The sequence below is a fragment of the Bombina bombina genome, chromosome 6 (assembly GCF_027579735.1).
Source record: "Bombina bombina isolate aBomBom1 chromosome 6, aBomBom1.pri, whole genome shotgun sequence".
Classification (NCBI taxonomy): domain Eukaryota; kingdom Metazoa; phylum Chordata; class Amphibia; order Anura; family Bombinatoridae; genus Bombina; species Bombina bombina.
This window is the reverse complement of record NC_069504.1, coordinates 1,053,861,871-1,053,878,310: the sequence shown is the minus strand read 5'-3', so window position 1 is coordinate 1,053,878,310 and position 16,440 is coordinate 1,053,861,871. Positions and strand designations below refer to the sequence as shown.

The window sequence follows — 16,440 nt, the reverse complement described above, 5'->3', positions numbered from 1 at the left end:
CAGTTATTAAAGTTGGCAGAAGGTGAGTTTATGTTATTGCAGCTCTGGTATTCGTTGCCAACAGGGCTCAGTTTGCAATATCATCAGAGAGGGGTACACAGAGACACATTCTCTCCTAGAGAATGATACATTGTAACAGCTAGTCGAGTGGTGGAATTATGAGTGGGACCTTCATGCCACAGAGGAGATTTGCCTTTGTTCCTCCTGCTCGCCCTCAGTGTCCCCCATCAGTGGCTGCCTTTTCTTCAGCTCCCGATGGTATTTGGCCATTAGGGAGGCGTAGATACATCCATAGGCAGCTGCTACGACCATCATAATACAAACCACACCGCACACCACACCAGCTATAATCACTGTTCCAATTGCACGCCTGACACTGGCAGGCCGGTAACGCTGTCTTTGGGGACAGTCCGGAGCTGGCTCTGGCTCAGATGGGACAGGGCTACCTTTGGCGCAAGGTGGCACCTGCCTGTCCCCAGGACCAGAGCTGTTCTCATCTTCCAGCTGTGAACAGTAGCTGAACATCTCAACTGGTACAGTGCGCATGTCTCTTCCACGCAAATCCTTGGGCAGGGTGCACTGCAGCTCATCTATTTTACCCCCTGCAAGGAGAGAGAAAAGTGGATTAAAAAAAAAAATTTCTGCTGTGTGTAGGATGTAGATCCCTATTTTAGCAGTTTATTTGCAAGTAATTACAACTGCAATAAATATAAGTTTAGTTATTTTAACATTTAATATTCACCTATACATCAAAAAGCAAATTGGGGATGTCCATCTCTTCTCTTCAGGCAGTGCTGCACTTTGCTATGCTTCCAAATTATACTGTATGGCCAGATTACACATGAAACGCTAAAAAAAATGTTTTTGTTTGCTCGCAAACACCGCTAAAAGTAAACTTTATTTGGGTGGGTCAGCGCTTATGTTACTAGTTGAAAGTAATCTAACACATATTGCTTGCTCACACGCTAACACAACACTGCGTCAGACCTACAGCACCAAACCCGAAGGCAGTTATAAATATTTTATATAAGGTATTTGAGTGGAAAGGGCTCTGAAGTGTGTATATATATGTGTGTGTGTATATATATATATATATATATATATATGTGTGTGTGTGTATACATGTATATACATGTGTATATATGTGATTATATTATGTATATATATATATATATATATATATATATATATATATATATATATATATATATATATATAAAAATACACACATATATACACTCATACACACACAATATAGCCCTTTCCATTCAAGCACCTTGTCATCATATACATATCTCTTTTTATTCTTATGAGGAAAAATCTATCCAAAAATTGTTTCTATTTAAGATACATTATAATCCAAAGGTTATTCATCCTGAAATATAGATTTATATTTTATTATATAGCAAGATGCTGTATATTCAAGGCTGTAATGTTGTTGTTGTTTTTTTTTTTTTTTTGGTAAATTAATTTAATTAATCGATTCACAATGTCATGCTCTCCCAAAGATTTCTGACAGATTATTTTTGTCAATTTTTCTATCTTAAAGATATTATCACATATTGGGCTAGATTACAAGTGGAGTGCTAATTTATTGTGCACCTGTAAATTGCCAAATTTCCCCATTTACGGGGGCACAATTGCTTAAGCAATTTGCTCTCCGAAAATTAACCAGAGATCAAATCTCTGGTTAATTTTAAAAATGTCCCCCCAATCGTCCCCAAAATAAAGTGCAGTGTTGTTTGTTTTTTGTTTTTTTAAATAAATGTAGCATTTTTATTTTTTTAAATAATAACTGCACAAAGCAGTTTTAAGGACTTAAAGTGCCTTTACATTGTGGTATATGAGGACTGTGTTATTGTTATATATATATATATATGTGTATGCTTATATACATATATATTTATGTGTTAATATGTGTATATACGCCCCTGTCCTGCCCAATCCCGGCCCCGCCCCAATCACGTCCACTTCCATCCGGCCACACCCCCCACCACGACCACTCCCGCCCGACCATGCTCCCCGTCACACCCGCTCCCGACCACTAACTGATCCTTCCTCACGGCCAGGTATGTTTGTCCTCGTGCAGTCTCTAGTGCACATGACAGCTTCGGACAAAAATACCTGGCTTTTTATATTATAGACTATTACTGTCTCTTGAAATAATTACATTTATTGCAAAGTTGCTTTACATTTTATATAACCGTCTCATAGGGGGATTTCTCTTGTTAAGTGTGTTCAGTCCACGGGTCATCCATTACTTATGGGATATATTCTCCTTCCCAACAGGAAGTTGCAAGAGGATCACCCAAGCAGAGCTGCTATATAGCTCCTCCCCTCACATGTCATATCCAGTCATTCTCTTGCAACCCTCAACAAAGAAGGAGGTCGCGAGAGGAGTTGGAGTTTTTACTTAATTATTCTTCAATCAAAAGTTTGTTATTTTAAATGGCACTGGAGTGTGCTGTTTTTTCTATATCAGGCAGTATTTGGAGAAGAAACTGCCTGCGTTTTCTATGATCTTAGCAGGCGTAACTAAGATCCACTGGCTGTTCTCGATATTCTGAGGAGTGGGGTAACTTCAGAAAATGGGAATAGCATGCGGGGTCCCCCGCAAATGAGGTATGTGCAGTACAATATTTTCTGGGAATGGAATTGACTAAGAAAACACTGCTGTTACCCGTATGATGTAAGTACAGCCTTAAATGCAGTAGTAGTGACTGGTATCAGGCTGATAAATGTATGCACAGTAGAGTTATTTTCTAGGGACTAGAATTTGACTGAGAAAATACTGTTAATACTGAAATAATACTTAAGCCTTATCTGCAGTGGAAGCGACTGGTAGCAGGCTTAGTGATAACTTTGCATGACATTGAAAAAAGTTTGTTTTTAAAACGTTTACTGGCATGTTATTCGTTTTGTGAGGTACTTTGGTGATAAATCCTTTTGGGCATGATTTTTTTCCACATGGCTAACGTATATTTCTGCATAGAAACCGTTATATCAGGTCTCCCACTGTTGTAAATGAGTGGGAGGGGCCTTTTTTAGCGCCTTGTTGCGCAGTTAAAATTCTAGCACAGTCTTCCTGCTTCTTCCTCCTTGATCCAGGACGTCTCTAGAGAGCTCAGGGGTCTTCAAAATTCGTTTTTGAGGGAGGTAATCAGTCACAGCAGATCTGTGACAGTGTGTTTGACTGTGATAAAAGCGTTAAATCTTAATTTGATATCTGTTTTTGGGTACTGAGGGGTTAATCATCCTTTTGCTAATGGGTGCAATCCTCTGCTAATTAATACATTTAAAGAATTGTTGACTATAACTGAATTAGTTCTTTGTTATTCAACTGTGTTTTTTTAAAAGCGCTGCAGCGTTTTTTATATTGCTTGTAAACTTATTGAAAGTAATTTCCAAGCTTGCTAGCTTCATTGCTAGTCTGTTTAAACATGTCTGATACAGAGGAATCTGCTTGTTCATTATGTTTAAAAGCCGATGTGGAGCCCAATAGAAATATGTGTACCAATTGTATTGATATTACTTTGAATAAAAGTCAATCTGTACCGATAAAGAAATTATCACCAGACAACGAGGGGGAAGTTATGCCGTCTAACTCTCCTCACGTGTCAGTACCTTCGTCTCCCGCTCGGGAGGTGCGTGAGATTGAGGCGCCAAGTACATCAAGGCCCTTACAAATCACTTTACATGATATGGCTAATGTTATGAAAGAAGTATTATACAATATGCCCGAGTTAAGAGGCAAGCGCGACAGCTCTGGGTTAAGGACAGAGCGCGCCGATGACACGAGAGCCATGTCTGATACTGCGTCACAATTTGCAGAACATGAGGACGGAGAGCTTCATTCTGTGGGTGACGGTTCTGATTCGGGGAGACCGGATTCAGAAATTTCAAATTTTAAATTTAAGCTTGAGAACCTCCGCGTGTTGCTAGGGGAGGTGTTAGCGGCTCTGAATGATTGTGACACGGTGGCAATCCCAGAGAAATTATGTAGGCTGGATAAATACTATGCGGTACCGGTGTGTACTGAAGTTTTTCCTATACCAAAGAGGCTTACAGAGATTATTAGCAAGGAGTGGGATAGACCCGGTGTGCCTTTTTCCCCTCCTCCGATATTTAGAAAAATGTTCCCTATAGACGCCACCACACAAGACTTATGGCAGACGGTCCCTAAGGTGGAGGGAGCAGTTTCTACTTTAGCCAAGCGTACCACTATCCCGGTGGAGGATAGCTGTGCTTTCTCAGATCCAATGGATAAAAAATTAGAGGGTTACCTTAAGAAAATGTTTGTTCAACAAGGTTTTATATTACAGCCTCTTGCATGCATTGCGCCTGTCACTGCTGCAGCGGCATTCTGGTTTGAGTCTCTGGAAGAGGCGATTTGCACAGCACCATTGGATGAGTCTTTGAGCAAGATTAGAACCCTTAAGCTGGCTAATGCGTTTGTTTCGGATGCAGTAGTGCATTTAACCAAACTTACAGCTAAGAATTCCGGATTCGCCTTACAGGCACGCAGAGCGCTATGGCTTAAATCCTGGTCAGCAGATGTAACTTCTAAGTCTAAACTACTGAACATTCCTTTCAAAGGGCAGACCTTATTCGGACCCGGCTTGAAGGAAATTATTGCTGACATTACTGGAGGTAAGGGCCACGCCCTTCCTCAAGAAAGGGCCAAATCAAAGGCCAAACAGTCTAATTTTCGTGCCTTTCGTAATCTCAAGGCAGGAGCAGCATCAACTTCCTCCGCTCCAAAACAGGAAGGAACTACTGCTTGTTACAGACAGGGTTGGAAAGGCAACCAGTCATGGAACAAGGGCAAGCAGGCCAGAAAGCCTACTTCCGCCCCTAAGACAGCATGAAGACAGGGCCCCCTTTCCGGAGACGGATCTAGTGGGGGGCAGACTTTCTCTCTTCGCCCAGGCTTGGGCAAGAGATGTACAGGATCCCTGGACGTTGGAGATTATATCTCAGGGATACCTTCTGGATTTCAAAACTTCTCCTCCACAAGGGAGGTTTCATCTGTCAAGGTTATCAACAAACCTAGTAAAGAAAGAGGCATTTCTACAATGTGTACAAGACCTCTTAGTGATGGGAGTGATCCACCCAGTTCCGCGAACGGAACAGGGGCAAGGGTTTTATTCAAATCTGTTTGTGGTTCCCAAAAAAGAGGGAACCTTCAGACCAATCTTAGACTTAAAAATCTTAAACAAGTTCCTAAGGGTTCCATCGTTCAAGATGGAAACCATTCGGACCATCCTACCCATGATCCAAGAGGGTCAATATATGACCACAGTGGACTTAAAGGATGCCTACCTTCACATACCGATTCACAAAGATCATTATCGGTACCTAAGGTTTGCCTTTCTAGACAGGCATTACCAGTTTGTAGCTCTTCCCTTCGGGTTAGCTACGGCCCCGAGAATTTTTACAAAGGTTCTGGGCTCACTTCTGGCGGTGCTAAGACCACGAGGCATAGCGGTGGCTCCGTACCTAGACGACATTCTGATACAAGCGTCAAGTTTTCAAAATGCAAAGTCTCATACAGAGATAGTTCTAGCATTTCTGAGGTTGCATGGGTGGAAAGTGAACGTGGAAAAGAGTTCTCTGTTACCACTCACAAGGGTCCCTTTTCTAGGGACTCTAATAGATTCTGTAGAGATGAAAATTTTCCTGACGGAGTCCAGGTTATCAAAGATTCTCAATGCTTGCCGTGTTCTTCACTCCATTCCAAGCCCATCAGTAGCTCAGTGCATGGAAGTAATCGGCTTAATGGTCGCGGCAATGGACATAGTGCCATTTGCGCGCCTACATCTCAGACCGCTGCAACTATGCATGCTAAGTCAATGGAACGGGGATTACTCAGATCTGTCCCCTTTGCTAAATCTGGACCAGGAGACCAGAGATTCTCTTCTCTGGTGGTTGTCACGGGTTCATCTGTCCAAAGGAATGACTTTTCGCAGACCGGATTGGACGATTGTAACAACAGATGCCAGCCTACTAGGCTGGGGAGCAGTCTGGAACTCCCTGAAGGCTCAGGGATCGTGGACTCAGGAGGAGAAACTCCTCCCGATAAACATTCTAGAATTAAGAGCAATATTCAATGCTCTTCTAGCTTGGCCTCAGTTAGCAACACTGAGGTTCATCAGATTTCAGTCGGACAACATCACGACTGTGGCTTACATCAATCATCAAGGGGGAACCAGGAGTTCCCTAGCGATGTTGGAAGTCTCGAAGATAATTCGCTGGGCAGAGTCTCACTCTTGCCACCTGTCAGCGATCTATATCCCAGGCGTGGAGAACTGGGAGGCGGATTTTCTAAGTCGCCAGACTTTTCATCCGGGGGAGTGGGAACTTCACCCGGAGGTATTTGCTCAACTGATTAGTCGTTGGGGCAAACCGGATCTGGATCTCATGGCATCTCGCCAGAACGCCAAGCTTCCTTGTTACGGATCCAGTTCCAGGGACCCGGGAGCGGTGCTGGTAGATGCACTAGCAGCCCCTTGGGTTTTCAACATAGCTTATGTGTTTCCACCTTTTCCGTTGCTACCTCGACTGATTGCCAGGATCAAACAGGAGAGAGCATCGGTGATTCTGATAGCGCCTGCGTGGCCACGCAGGACCTGGTATGCAGACCTAGTGGACATGTCGTCCTGTCCACCATGGTCTCTACCCCTGAGGCAGGACCTTCTAATTCAGGGTCCTTTCAACCATCCAAACCTAATTTCTCTGAGGCTGACTGCTTGGAAATTGAACGCTTGATTCTATCAAAGCGTGGGTTTTCGGATTCGGTTATTGATACATTAATACAGGCTCGGAAACCTGTTACCAGAAAAATTTACCACAAGATATGGCGTAAATATTTATATTGGTGTGAATCCAAGAGTTACTCATGGAGTAAGGTTAGGATTCCTAGGATATTGTCTTTTCTACAAGAGGGTTTAGAAAAGGGCTTATCCGCTAGTTCACTAAAGGGACAGATTTCTGCTCTGTCTATTCTTTTACACAAGCGTCTGGCAGAGAATCCAGACGTCCAGGCTTTTTGTCAGGCTTTGGCTAGGATTAAGCCTGTGTTTAAAACTGTTGCTCCTCCGTGGAGCTTAAACTTGGTTCTTAAAGTTCTTCAGGGTGTTCCGTTTGAACCCCTTCATTCCATTGATATTAAGCTTTTATCTTGGAAAGTTCTGTTTTTGATGGCTATTTCCTCGGCTCGAAGAGTCTCTGAGTTATCTGCCTTACATTGTGATTCTCCTTATCTGATCTCTCATTCAGACAAGGTAGTTCTGCGTACTAAACCTGGGTTTTTACCTAAGGTTGTTTCTAACAGGAATATCAATCAAGAGATTGTTGTTCCATCATTATGTCCTAATCCTTCCTCAAAGAAGGAACGTCTTTTGCATAATCTAGACGTGGTCCGTGCCCTGAAGTTCTACTTACAGGCAACTAAAGATTTTCGACAAACTTCTTCTCTGTTTGTCGTTTACTCTGGACAGAGGAGAGGTCAAAAGGCTTCGGCTACCTCTCTCTCTTTTTGGCTTTGTAGCATAATACGCTTAGCCTACGAGACTGCTGGACAGCAGCCTCCTGAAAAAATTACAGCTCATTCCACTAGAGCTGTGGCTTCCACCTGGGCCTTTAAGAATGAGGCCTCTGTTGAACAGATTTGCAAGGCTGCAATTTGGTCTTCACTTCATACTTTTTCCAAATTTTCCAAATTTGACACTTTTGCTTCTTCGGAGGCTGGTTTTGGGAGAAAGGTTCTACAGGCAGTGGTTCCTTCTGTTTAATGTTCCTGCCTTGTCCCTCCCATCATCCTTGTACTTTAGCTTTGGTATTGGTATCCCATAAGTAATGGATGACCCGTGGACTGAACACACTTAACAAGAGAAAACATAATTTATGCTTACCTGATAAATTTATTTCTCTTGTAGTGTGTTCAGTCCACGGCCCGCCCTGTCTTTTTGAGGCAGGTTCTAAATTTTAAATTATAACTCCTGTCACCACTGCACCCTATAGTTTCTCCTTTCTCTGTTTGTTTCGGTCGAATGACTGGATATGACATGTGAGGGGAGGAGCTATATAGCAGCTCTGCTTGGGTGATCCTCTTGCAACTTCCTGTTGGGAAGGAGAATATATCCCATAAGTAATGGATGACCCGTGGACTGAACACACTACAAGAGAAATAAATTTATCAGGTAAGCATAAATTATGTTATCTATCAAGCCGTCAACTTTTTGCATACTGGTTTTCTACCATAGAAATCAATGGGATATCTGGCAGCATCGAACATAAGCTTTCACTGCTTTCAGACTCCCATTGATTCCTATGGCATTCGCGGCCTCCAGGGTGGCGGATTAAAAACCAGTTACGCTTGGCCGGAATAGCCGCGAGGGTACCTGTTAACTATTTGATAACTTTGAAAAAGTGTCAAATAGTGCCGAATGTGTATTCTGAACATCTGTAATGACGTAAGCATCGATCTGTGTCGGATTGAGACCGGCAGATCGTATGTTACGTCACAGATTTCAACTTTTGCCGGTCTCTAGGCTTTGATAACTAGGTCGAATCAAGCTTGCCACAATTAATACACTTTGTGAAAAATTTGTGAAAAAGTGGACGATTTCTTTTTATTTGATCGCATTTGGCAGTAAAATTGTGGCATGAAATATACCAAAATGGGCCTAGATGAACTTTGGGATGTCTTCTAAAAAAAAATACATACATGTCAAGGGATATTCAGAGATTCCTGACAGATATCAGTGTCCCAATGTAACTAGCGCTAATTTTGAAAAAAAGTGGTTTGGAAATAGCAAAGTGCTACTTGTATTTATTGCCCTATAACTTGCAAAAAAAGCAAAGAACATGTAAACATTGGGTATTTCTAAACTCAGGACAAAATTTAGGAACTATTTAGCATGGGTGTTTTTTGGTGGTTGTAGATGTGTAACAAATTTTGGGGGTCAAAGTTAGAAAAAGTGTGTTTTTTCCATTTTTTCCTCATATTTTATAATTTTTTTAAAGTAAATTATAAGACATGATGAAAATAATGGTATCTTTAGAAAGTCCATTTAATGGCCAGAAAAACGGTATATAATATGTGTGGGTACAGTAAGTGAGTAAGAGAAAAATTACAGCTAAATACAAGCACTGCAAAAATGTAAAAATAGCCTTGGTCCCAAACAAACAGAAAATGGAAAAGTGCTGTGGTCATTAAGGGGTTAAACAACTTTCCAATTTACTTTTATTATCAAATTAGCTTTATTCTCTTGGTATTCTTAGTTAAAAGCTAAACCTAGGTAGGCTCATATGCTAATTTCTAAGCCCTTGAAGGCCGCCTTTTATCAGAATGCATTTGACAGTTTTTCACAGCTAGAGGGCGTTTCATGTGTGCCGTATAGATAACGTTGTGCTCATGCACGCGGAGTTACTTATAAGAGGGCACTGATTGGCTAAATTGCAAGTGTGTCAAAAGAAGTGAAATAAGAGGGCAGTCTGCAGAGGCTTAGATACAAGGTAATCACAGAGGTAAAAAGTATATAAATATAACCGTGTTGGTTATGCAAAACTGGGGAATGGGTGATAAAGGGATTATCTATATTTTTAAACAATACAAATTCTGGAGTAGACTGTCCCTTTAATGCATTTGCTGCCTTCACAAAGTTACAACAGCCATGTATTCCCTGACTGTACAGGGAGTGCAGAATTATTAGGCAAGTTGTATTTTTGAGGATTAATTTTATTATTGAACAACAACCATGTTCTCAATGAACCCAAAAAAACTCATTAATATCAAAGCTGAATAGTTTTGGAAGTAGTTTTTAGTTTGTTTTTAGTTATAGCTATTTTAGGGGGATATCTGTGTGTGCAGGTGACTATTACTGTGCATAATTATTAGGCAACTTAACAAAAAACAAATATATACCCATTTCAATTATTTATTTTTACCAGTGAAACCAATATAACATCTCAACATTCACAAATATACATTTCTGACATTCAAAAACAAAACAAAAACAAATCAGTGACCAATATAGCCACCTTTCTTTGCAAGGACACTCAAAAGCCTGCCATCCATGGATTCTGTCAGTGTTTTGATCTGTTCACCATCAACATTGCGTGCAGCAGCAACCACAGCCTCCCAGACACTGTTCAGAGAGGTGTACTGTTTTCCCTCCTTGTAAATCTCACATTTGATGATGGACCACAGGTTCTCAATGGGGTTCAGATCAGGTGAACAAGGAGGCCATGTTATTACATTTTCTTCTTTTATACCCTTTCTTGCCAGCCACGCTGTGGAGTTCTTGGACGCGTGTGATGGAGCATTGTCCTGCATGAAAACCATGTTTTTCTTGAAGGATGCAGACTTCTTCCTGTACCACTGCTTGAAGAAGGTGTCTTCCAGAAACTGGCAGTAGGACTGGGAGTTGAGCTTGACTCCATCCTCAACCCGAAAAGGCCCCACAAGCTCATCTTTGATGATACCAGCCCAAACCAGTACTCCACCTCCACCTTGCTGGCCTCTGAGTCGGACTGGAGCTCTCTGCCCTTTACCAATCCAGCCACGGGCCCATCCATCTGGCCCATCAAGACTCACTCTCATTTCATCAGTCCATAAAACCTTAGAAAAATCAGTCTTGAGATATTTCTTGGCCCAGTCTTGACGTTTCAGCTTGTGTGTCTTGTTCAGTGGTGGTCGTCTTTCAGCCTTTCTTATCTTGGCCATGTCTCTGAGTATTGCACACCTTGTGCTTTTGGGCACTCCAGTGATGTTGCAGCTCTGAAATATGGCCAAACTGGTGGCAAGTGGCATCTTGGCAGCTGCACGCTTGACTTTTCTCAGTTCATGGGCAGTTATTTTGCACCTTGGTTTTTCCACACGCTTCTTGCGACCCTGTTGACTATTTTGAATGAAACGCTTGATTGTTCGATGATCACGCTTCAGAAGCTTTGCAATTTTAAGAGTGCTGCATCCCTCTGCAAGATATCTCACTATTTTTGACTTTTCTGAGCCTGTCAAGTCCTTCTTTTGACCCATTTTGCCAAAGGAAAGGAAGTTGCCTAATAATTATGAACACCTGATATAGGGTGTTGATGTCATTAGACCACACCCCTTCTCATTACAGAGATGCACATCACCTAATATGCTTAATTGGTAGTAGGCTTTCAAGCCTATACAGCTTGGAGTAAGACAACATGCATAAAGAGGATGATGTGGTCAAAATACTCATTTGCCTAATAATTCTGCACTCCCTGTATTGATTGTAGCAGGCTATTTAAACTTTTTTGTTACCTATTAAAAGCTAAACATTTGATTTATTGTTTATTGCAACCTAATTATTATATTGGCAGTGTATTGACAGTCCATGTGTTCTCACAACAGAGTTATATAACTACAACCTTATAGGTGTGCAACCTATGAACACAGAAGTCAGGCACCTCAAGTTAACATTATATAAATATCAAGACTAATTAGAGATTAATATTAGGGTATTGGGGGATAAAATTGTGCTATTTGATATATATTAGATATAAAGATAGATACTCATTGGTCATTTGTGAAGTTACCCTGTTTATTATCTGTGTTTTTGAAGGGATATTAAACACTAAAGACATTTTATAAGCAGAGTATTTAGGTTATTCCCTGCCTCCCGCTAGTCATGGGTGCAGCCATGTTGAAATCTAGCTCTCACTGAATTCCAGTGCTGCCATGTGTTTGTATGTGGGCAGCAAGACTACCTGCAGTGAATCATAGCTTCCAAAATTGTGGCACCCATAATTAGAAGGAGGTGCATGAAAAGTATTCATGTTTAATGTCCCTACAAATGCACACACTATTACACACTACTAATACCCACAATGTGGTTTCAGACTAATGATGTATTTGTGTGCTCATATTTTTATAGACATGTTTGACTTGATTTGTAAGAAATATTGCTTGGTTATTGCAGTTTTCCCACGCATGCAGTTTATAACACCTCTTACTGGGGACGGCGGCACTGCAGATGTATTTTACTTTAATTATGTATGTTTAAAGGGATACTGAACACAATTTTTTCTTTCATGATTTAGATAGAGCATGCAATTTTAAGCAACTTTGTAATTTACTCCTATTATCAAATTTTCTTCGTTCTCTTGGTATCTTTATTTGAAAACACTTACAAGCCAGCCCATTTCTGGTTCAGCACCCTTTATAGTGCTTGCTTTCTTCTCTGGACCTGTTTTGTGTTTCTAATCCAGAGCTGACTTCTTCTATGTATTTGACTCCTTAGCAGGGGTTAAACTCAAAGGCATAGCTAAGCAACAGACAGTGCAGTAAGAAAATGCTCTAATTCGATAGAACATTTTACTTTTGCCTTTGTATGTCCCTTTAAGAAAAGCAACATGTGGTTTAAGCAGACTACAGTGATCTTAAAGGGACAGTCTAGTCAAAAATAAACTTTCATAATTCAGATAGTGCATGTAATTTTTTAAACAACTTTCCAATTTATTTTTATCATCAATTTTGCTTTGCTCTCTTGCTATTCTTAGTTGAAAGCTAAACCTAGGTAGGCTCATATGCCAATTTCTTAGCCCTTGTAGGCCGCCTCTTATCTAAATGCATTTTTACAGTTTTTAACAACTAGAGGCCGTTAGTTAATGTGTGCTATATAAATAACATTGTGCTAAAATGCAAGTCTGTCAAAAGAACTGAAATAAGGGGGCAGTCTGCAGAGGCTTAGATACAAGGTAATCACAGCGGTAAAAAGAATACCAGTATAACCGTGTTGGTTATGCAAAACTGGAGAATGGGTGATAAAGGGATTATCTATCTTTTTAAACAATAACAATTCTGGTGTAGACTGTCCCTTTAAATCTAGAAAACTCTAGGTTAGGTTGCATACCCACAGCTGTTCCACATTTGGCTGGACTGTACTGCTATTGCACATGTAGCCCACTGACGCTTCTCTTTCACGCAGACCTCTGTCTAGCTTTTACAAATGTTACAGATGGGCCGGCTGCTATTGATTTTCATCTTTCCCTATATGCTGGATAAATGTACACCAGGTGCAATGCTAAGTGCATGGTTTGACACAGGGTCGGCTCCAAGGGGGGGCATTTGGGGGGAATGCCCACCCAAATGGAATGCTGTGCCCTCTCAAAAAATATTGATATGGTCATACGCTGTAAAAATAATAAATAAAAAAATGAATTGTTATGTAATGCTGCATGATGGGGGCGGAGTTAGCTGCCAAACTGTGAGGTCGCATCACGCATCTGCAAGGAGCTCCGTGTCTTAACCTCTTATTTGGAATTGGAAGTTAGAGACTTTTTGGACTTGTCTTAACCCTATTAATTTTACCTATCGTGAGTTACTCATTTTCTTAAACAATAGACCATGATAAGAATATTGACGCATCAAAAGTGCACTATGATCTTAGGCCCGATACAGTGCACTTTTGAGGAGTCGTTAGAAGCCGGTAGCCATTTATAGACTTATAATTATATGATACAATCATATTCTTATAGGTTCACAGTACATAGGTTGTATTAAGTAGCCTGATATCCGTTAGTTACTGCAAAACAGGTATAGCTAAATCTAATCTACAAAATTAGCAGTACCTGAAAACCTAGTATCCTCACTGCTATTGCAAACAAAGGGGTTAATTGCATTGGGGGGTTTGGGGTGCATGGCTGTATAGGGGACATGATTGAGATTTGAGAATGAGTTTAAGGTTTATGGATCAGGGTGTTTAAGGGGTGAATTGTTTTTAAGGAGCTATTGCACTGGGGGTCTTAAGTTTAATGGCTCTGTTTTAGTGCACTGCATAGGATTTAGACTTCATTCTTTTACCTAGTGATTTAGCACAATAGTGGGGGATAAGCCAGCCAGAAGCTACACTTTCCTGCAGAATATGTAGGTCTGCTCTTATTTTGACTCTCATACATGCTTTGTATGCGTGCCCCCTCATGAAAAAAAAATGCCCCCATTTCATTCGTTCTGGAGCCGACCCTGGTTCGACAAATGTATATGAGACTTTGGAGCAGGTGGAATATTGAGCTAATCACAATGTTTTAGGTTCTGCGGAAATATATTGTATATAGTTAAATGTAGAATAGAGTAAGAGAGTTAGGAGCCAGAGGTGACATTTTGGGAGCCGTGGCTCTGTGATTCTATTTGTAAAGCTCTGATCTGGTGGCTATCTTGACAAGACAAATGTCTTGCTATACATGTGTGCTCCTTCCTTTTCTCCTCCAAGATAGAGATATTTTTTAAATAAAATTTAAATGAATAGTCTAGTCAAAATTAAACGTTCATGATTCAGATAGAACATGCAATTTTAAGCAACTTTCTAATTTACTCCTATTATCATTTTTTTTCGTTCTCTTGATATCTTTATTTTAAAAAGCATGAATGTAAGCATAGGAGCCAGCCCAATTTTGGTTCAGCACCTGGGTGGATCCTCTAACTCCAGGTAATCCTATATGCCTCTTTGGTGTTCTGGAATATGTAATAAAACAATACCTGAATATGTAAGAAAACAATACCTGTTACCTTCCACTGGAAATCCCAGTGGAAGGTAACTCGCCCCCGGTATACTTCACCACTTGTGTCCAGTGTGACAGCACTGTTTCTTGTGCTTGTATCCTTAGGCAGAATCACTGTAACTCACCGCGTCTCTGACTCCAAACTTCCTTCTGCATTCAGAAGTCACATGCAGTGAAGTGGCCAATCGGGTGCAGTCTTTTTGGCGTTACTTTCAAATGTTAAATCTTCAGTGGAAGTGTAAATAACCAGCTTGTTTATCAGAGCGCTCTGAATTGACTGACTGGTGGAGGTTCATCTACGCGTTTCAGCCCAGATAATGGCCTTTACCAATCGTCGATGTATGACTTGCCATATTTACTAATCATGAATAAAGGGGTTTAGGTCAAGTTTGGCATTTAAACCATTTGGAATGAGTGTGCCCATATTATATATAAGGTTTGCTTCATGGTATAAAAGTTTTCTTTCGAAATCCCCACCTCTCCAATCTCTTTTAACCTTTTTTATCCCCCAATATTTAAGGCCAGTTGTGTCTTGATTGTGATAATCCCTGAAATGTTTAGACAGTAAATGTCCCTTAAATCAATTTTTTATATTACAGAGATGTTCTCTTATTCGGTCTCTCAGGATACACTGGGTTTATCCTAAATACTGTCTATGACAAGGACATTCAGTTAAGTCCATATCTGAACATTTAATAGTATCTTGTATAACAAATTTCTTTTTGTTGGTTGTAGAGACTATTTTATTGGTTTTGCTACTAAATTTGCAGGCTACACATTTGTGGCATGGATAGAAAATTTTTATATCTTCTCCATTTATTATTATTTATTTGGAGAAGATATAAAAGGATTCTATCCATGCCACAAATGTGTAGCCTGCAAGTTTAAGGCATGAAAGGCATGTAAATATAAAGATCTAAATAGAAGATGGAGTATACAAGTCAACCAATTGAAATACACAGAGGATAAGGAACACATATATCTTTAAGAGGTGTGGCTAACAGGTAATGAAATATGACCACTATGCGATTGAGTATAAAAGGACAACCATAATGAAGGAGAGACATCTTGATAAAGGCCATTATCTGGGCTGAAACGCCTAGATGAACCTCCACCAGTCAGTGAATTCAGAGCGTTCTGATAAGCAAGCTGGTTATTTACCCTTCCACTGAAGATTTAACATTTGAAAGTAACACCAAAAATACTGCACCCGATTGGCCACTTTACTGTATGTGACTTCTGAATGCGGAAGCAAGTTTGGAGTCGGAGACGCAGTGAGTTACAGTGAGTCTGCCTAAGGATACAAGCGCAAGAAACAGTGCTGCCACACTGGACACAAGTGGTGAAGTATACCGGGCGAGTTACCTTCCACTCTGATTTCCAAGTGAAACAGGTATTGTTTTCTTACATATTCCAGAACACCATAGAGGCATATAGGATTACCTGGAGTTAGAGGAGCGGCGATCCATAGTGAGCCTGCCTAAGGATACGAGAGCAAGAGTGCTGCCACACCGGACATACCGGATACAAGTGGTGAAGTATACCGGGCGATTTACCTCCCACTGAGATTTCCAAAGTGAAGCAGTTATTGTTTTCTTGAATATTCCAGAATACCATAGTGGCATATAGGATTACCTGCAACGTCATTGACTTTTAAAGACTCCTTATTCATTAGCGGACAGCCGCTGAGGGCTATAAACTTTCTAAACACCAACCATATCCGCTGAGAATCATAGCTTCAGCCACCCCAGTTAATCTTGGAGGAATTACGATTGCTTTTAAATAAATAGTATTGTTTAGTTTTTAACACTATTTGATCGATCATAATATGTCATGTCATGTATCTTGACTGTTAGTAACCATCGGTGGTTTTTATTTTATGTCTTTGTTTTTCTATATTTCTGTGAC

At 40.5% G+C, this 16,440-nt stretch overlaps 2 protein-coding genes across 2 annotated transcripts in view; one reads left to right on the top strand and one right to left on the bottom strand.

Annotated features, from left to right (window-relative positions):
• Window positions 1-16,440, top strand: part of CACNA2D4 (calcium voltage-gated channel auxiliary subunit alpha2delta 4) — a 1,345,448-nt gene that overhangs the window by 723,220 nt on the left and 605,788 nt on the right. The gene's annotated exons all lie outside the window — the stretch shown is intronic.
• LOC128662497 (leucine-rich repeat and transmembrane domain-containing protein 2-like) overlaps window positions 51-16,440 on the bottom strand; it is a 31,730-nt gene continuing 15,340 nt past the window's right edge. The window contains exon 3 of the mRNA XM_053716277.1: window positions 51-602. Within this exon, the coding sequence (XP_053572252.1) occupies window positions 172-602 (431 nt within the window). The 3' untranslated portion in view covers window positions 51-171. The remainder of the gene's footprint in view (window positions 603-16,440) is intronic.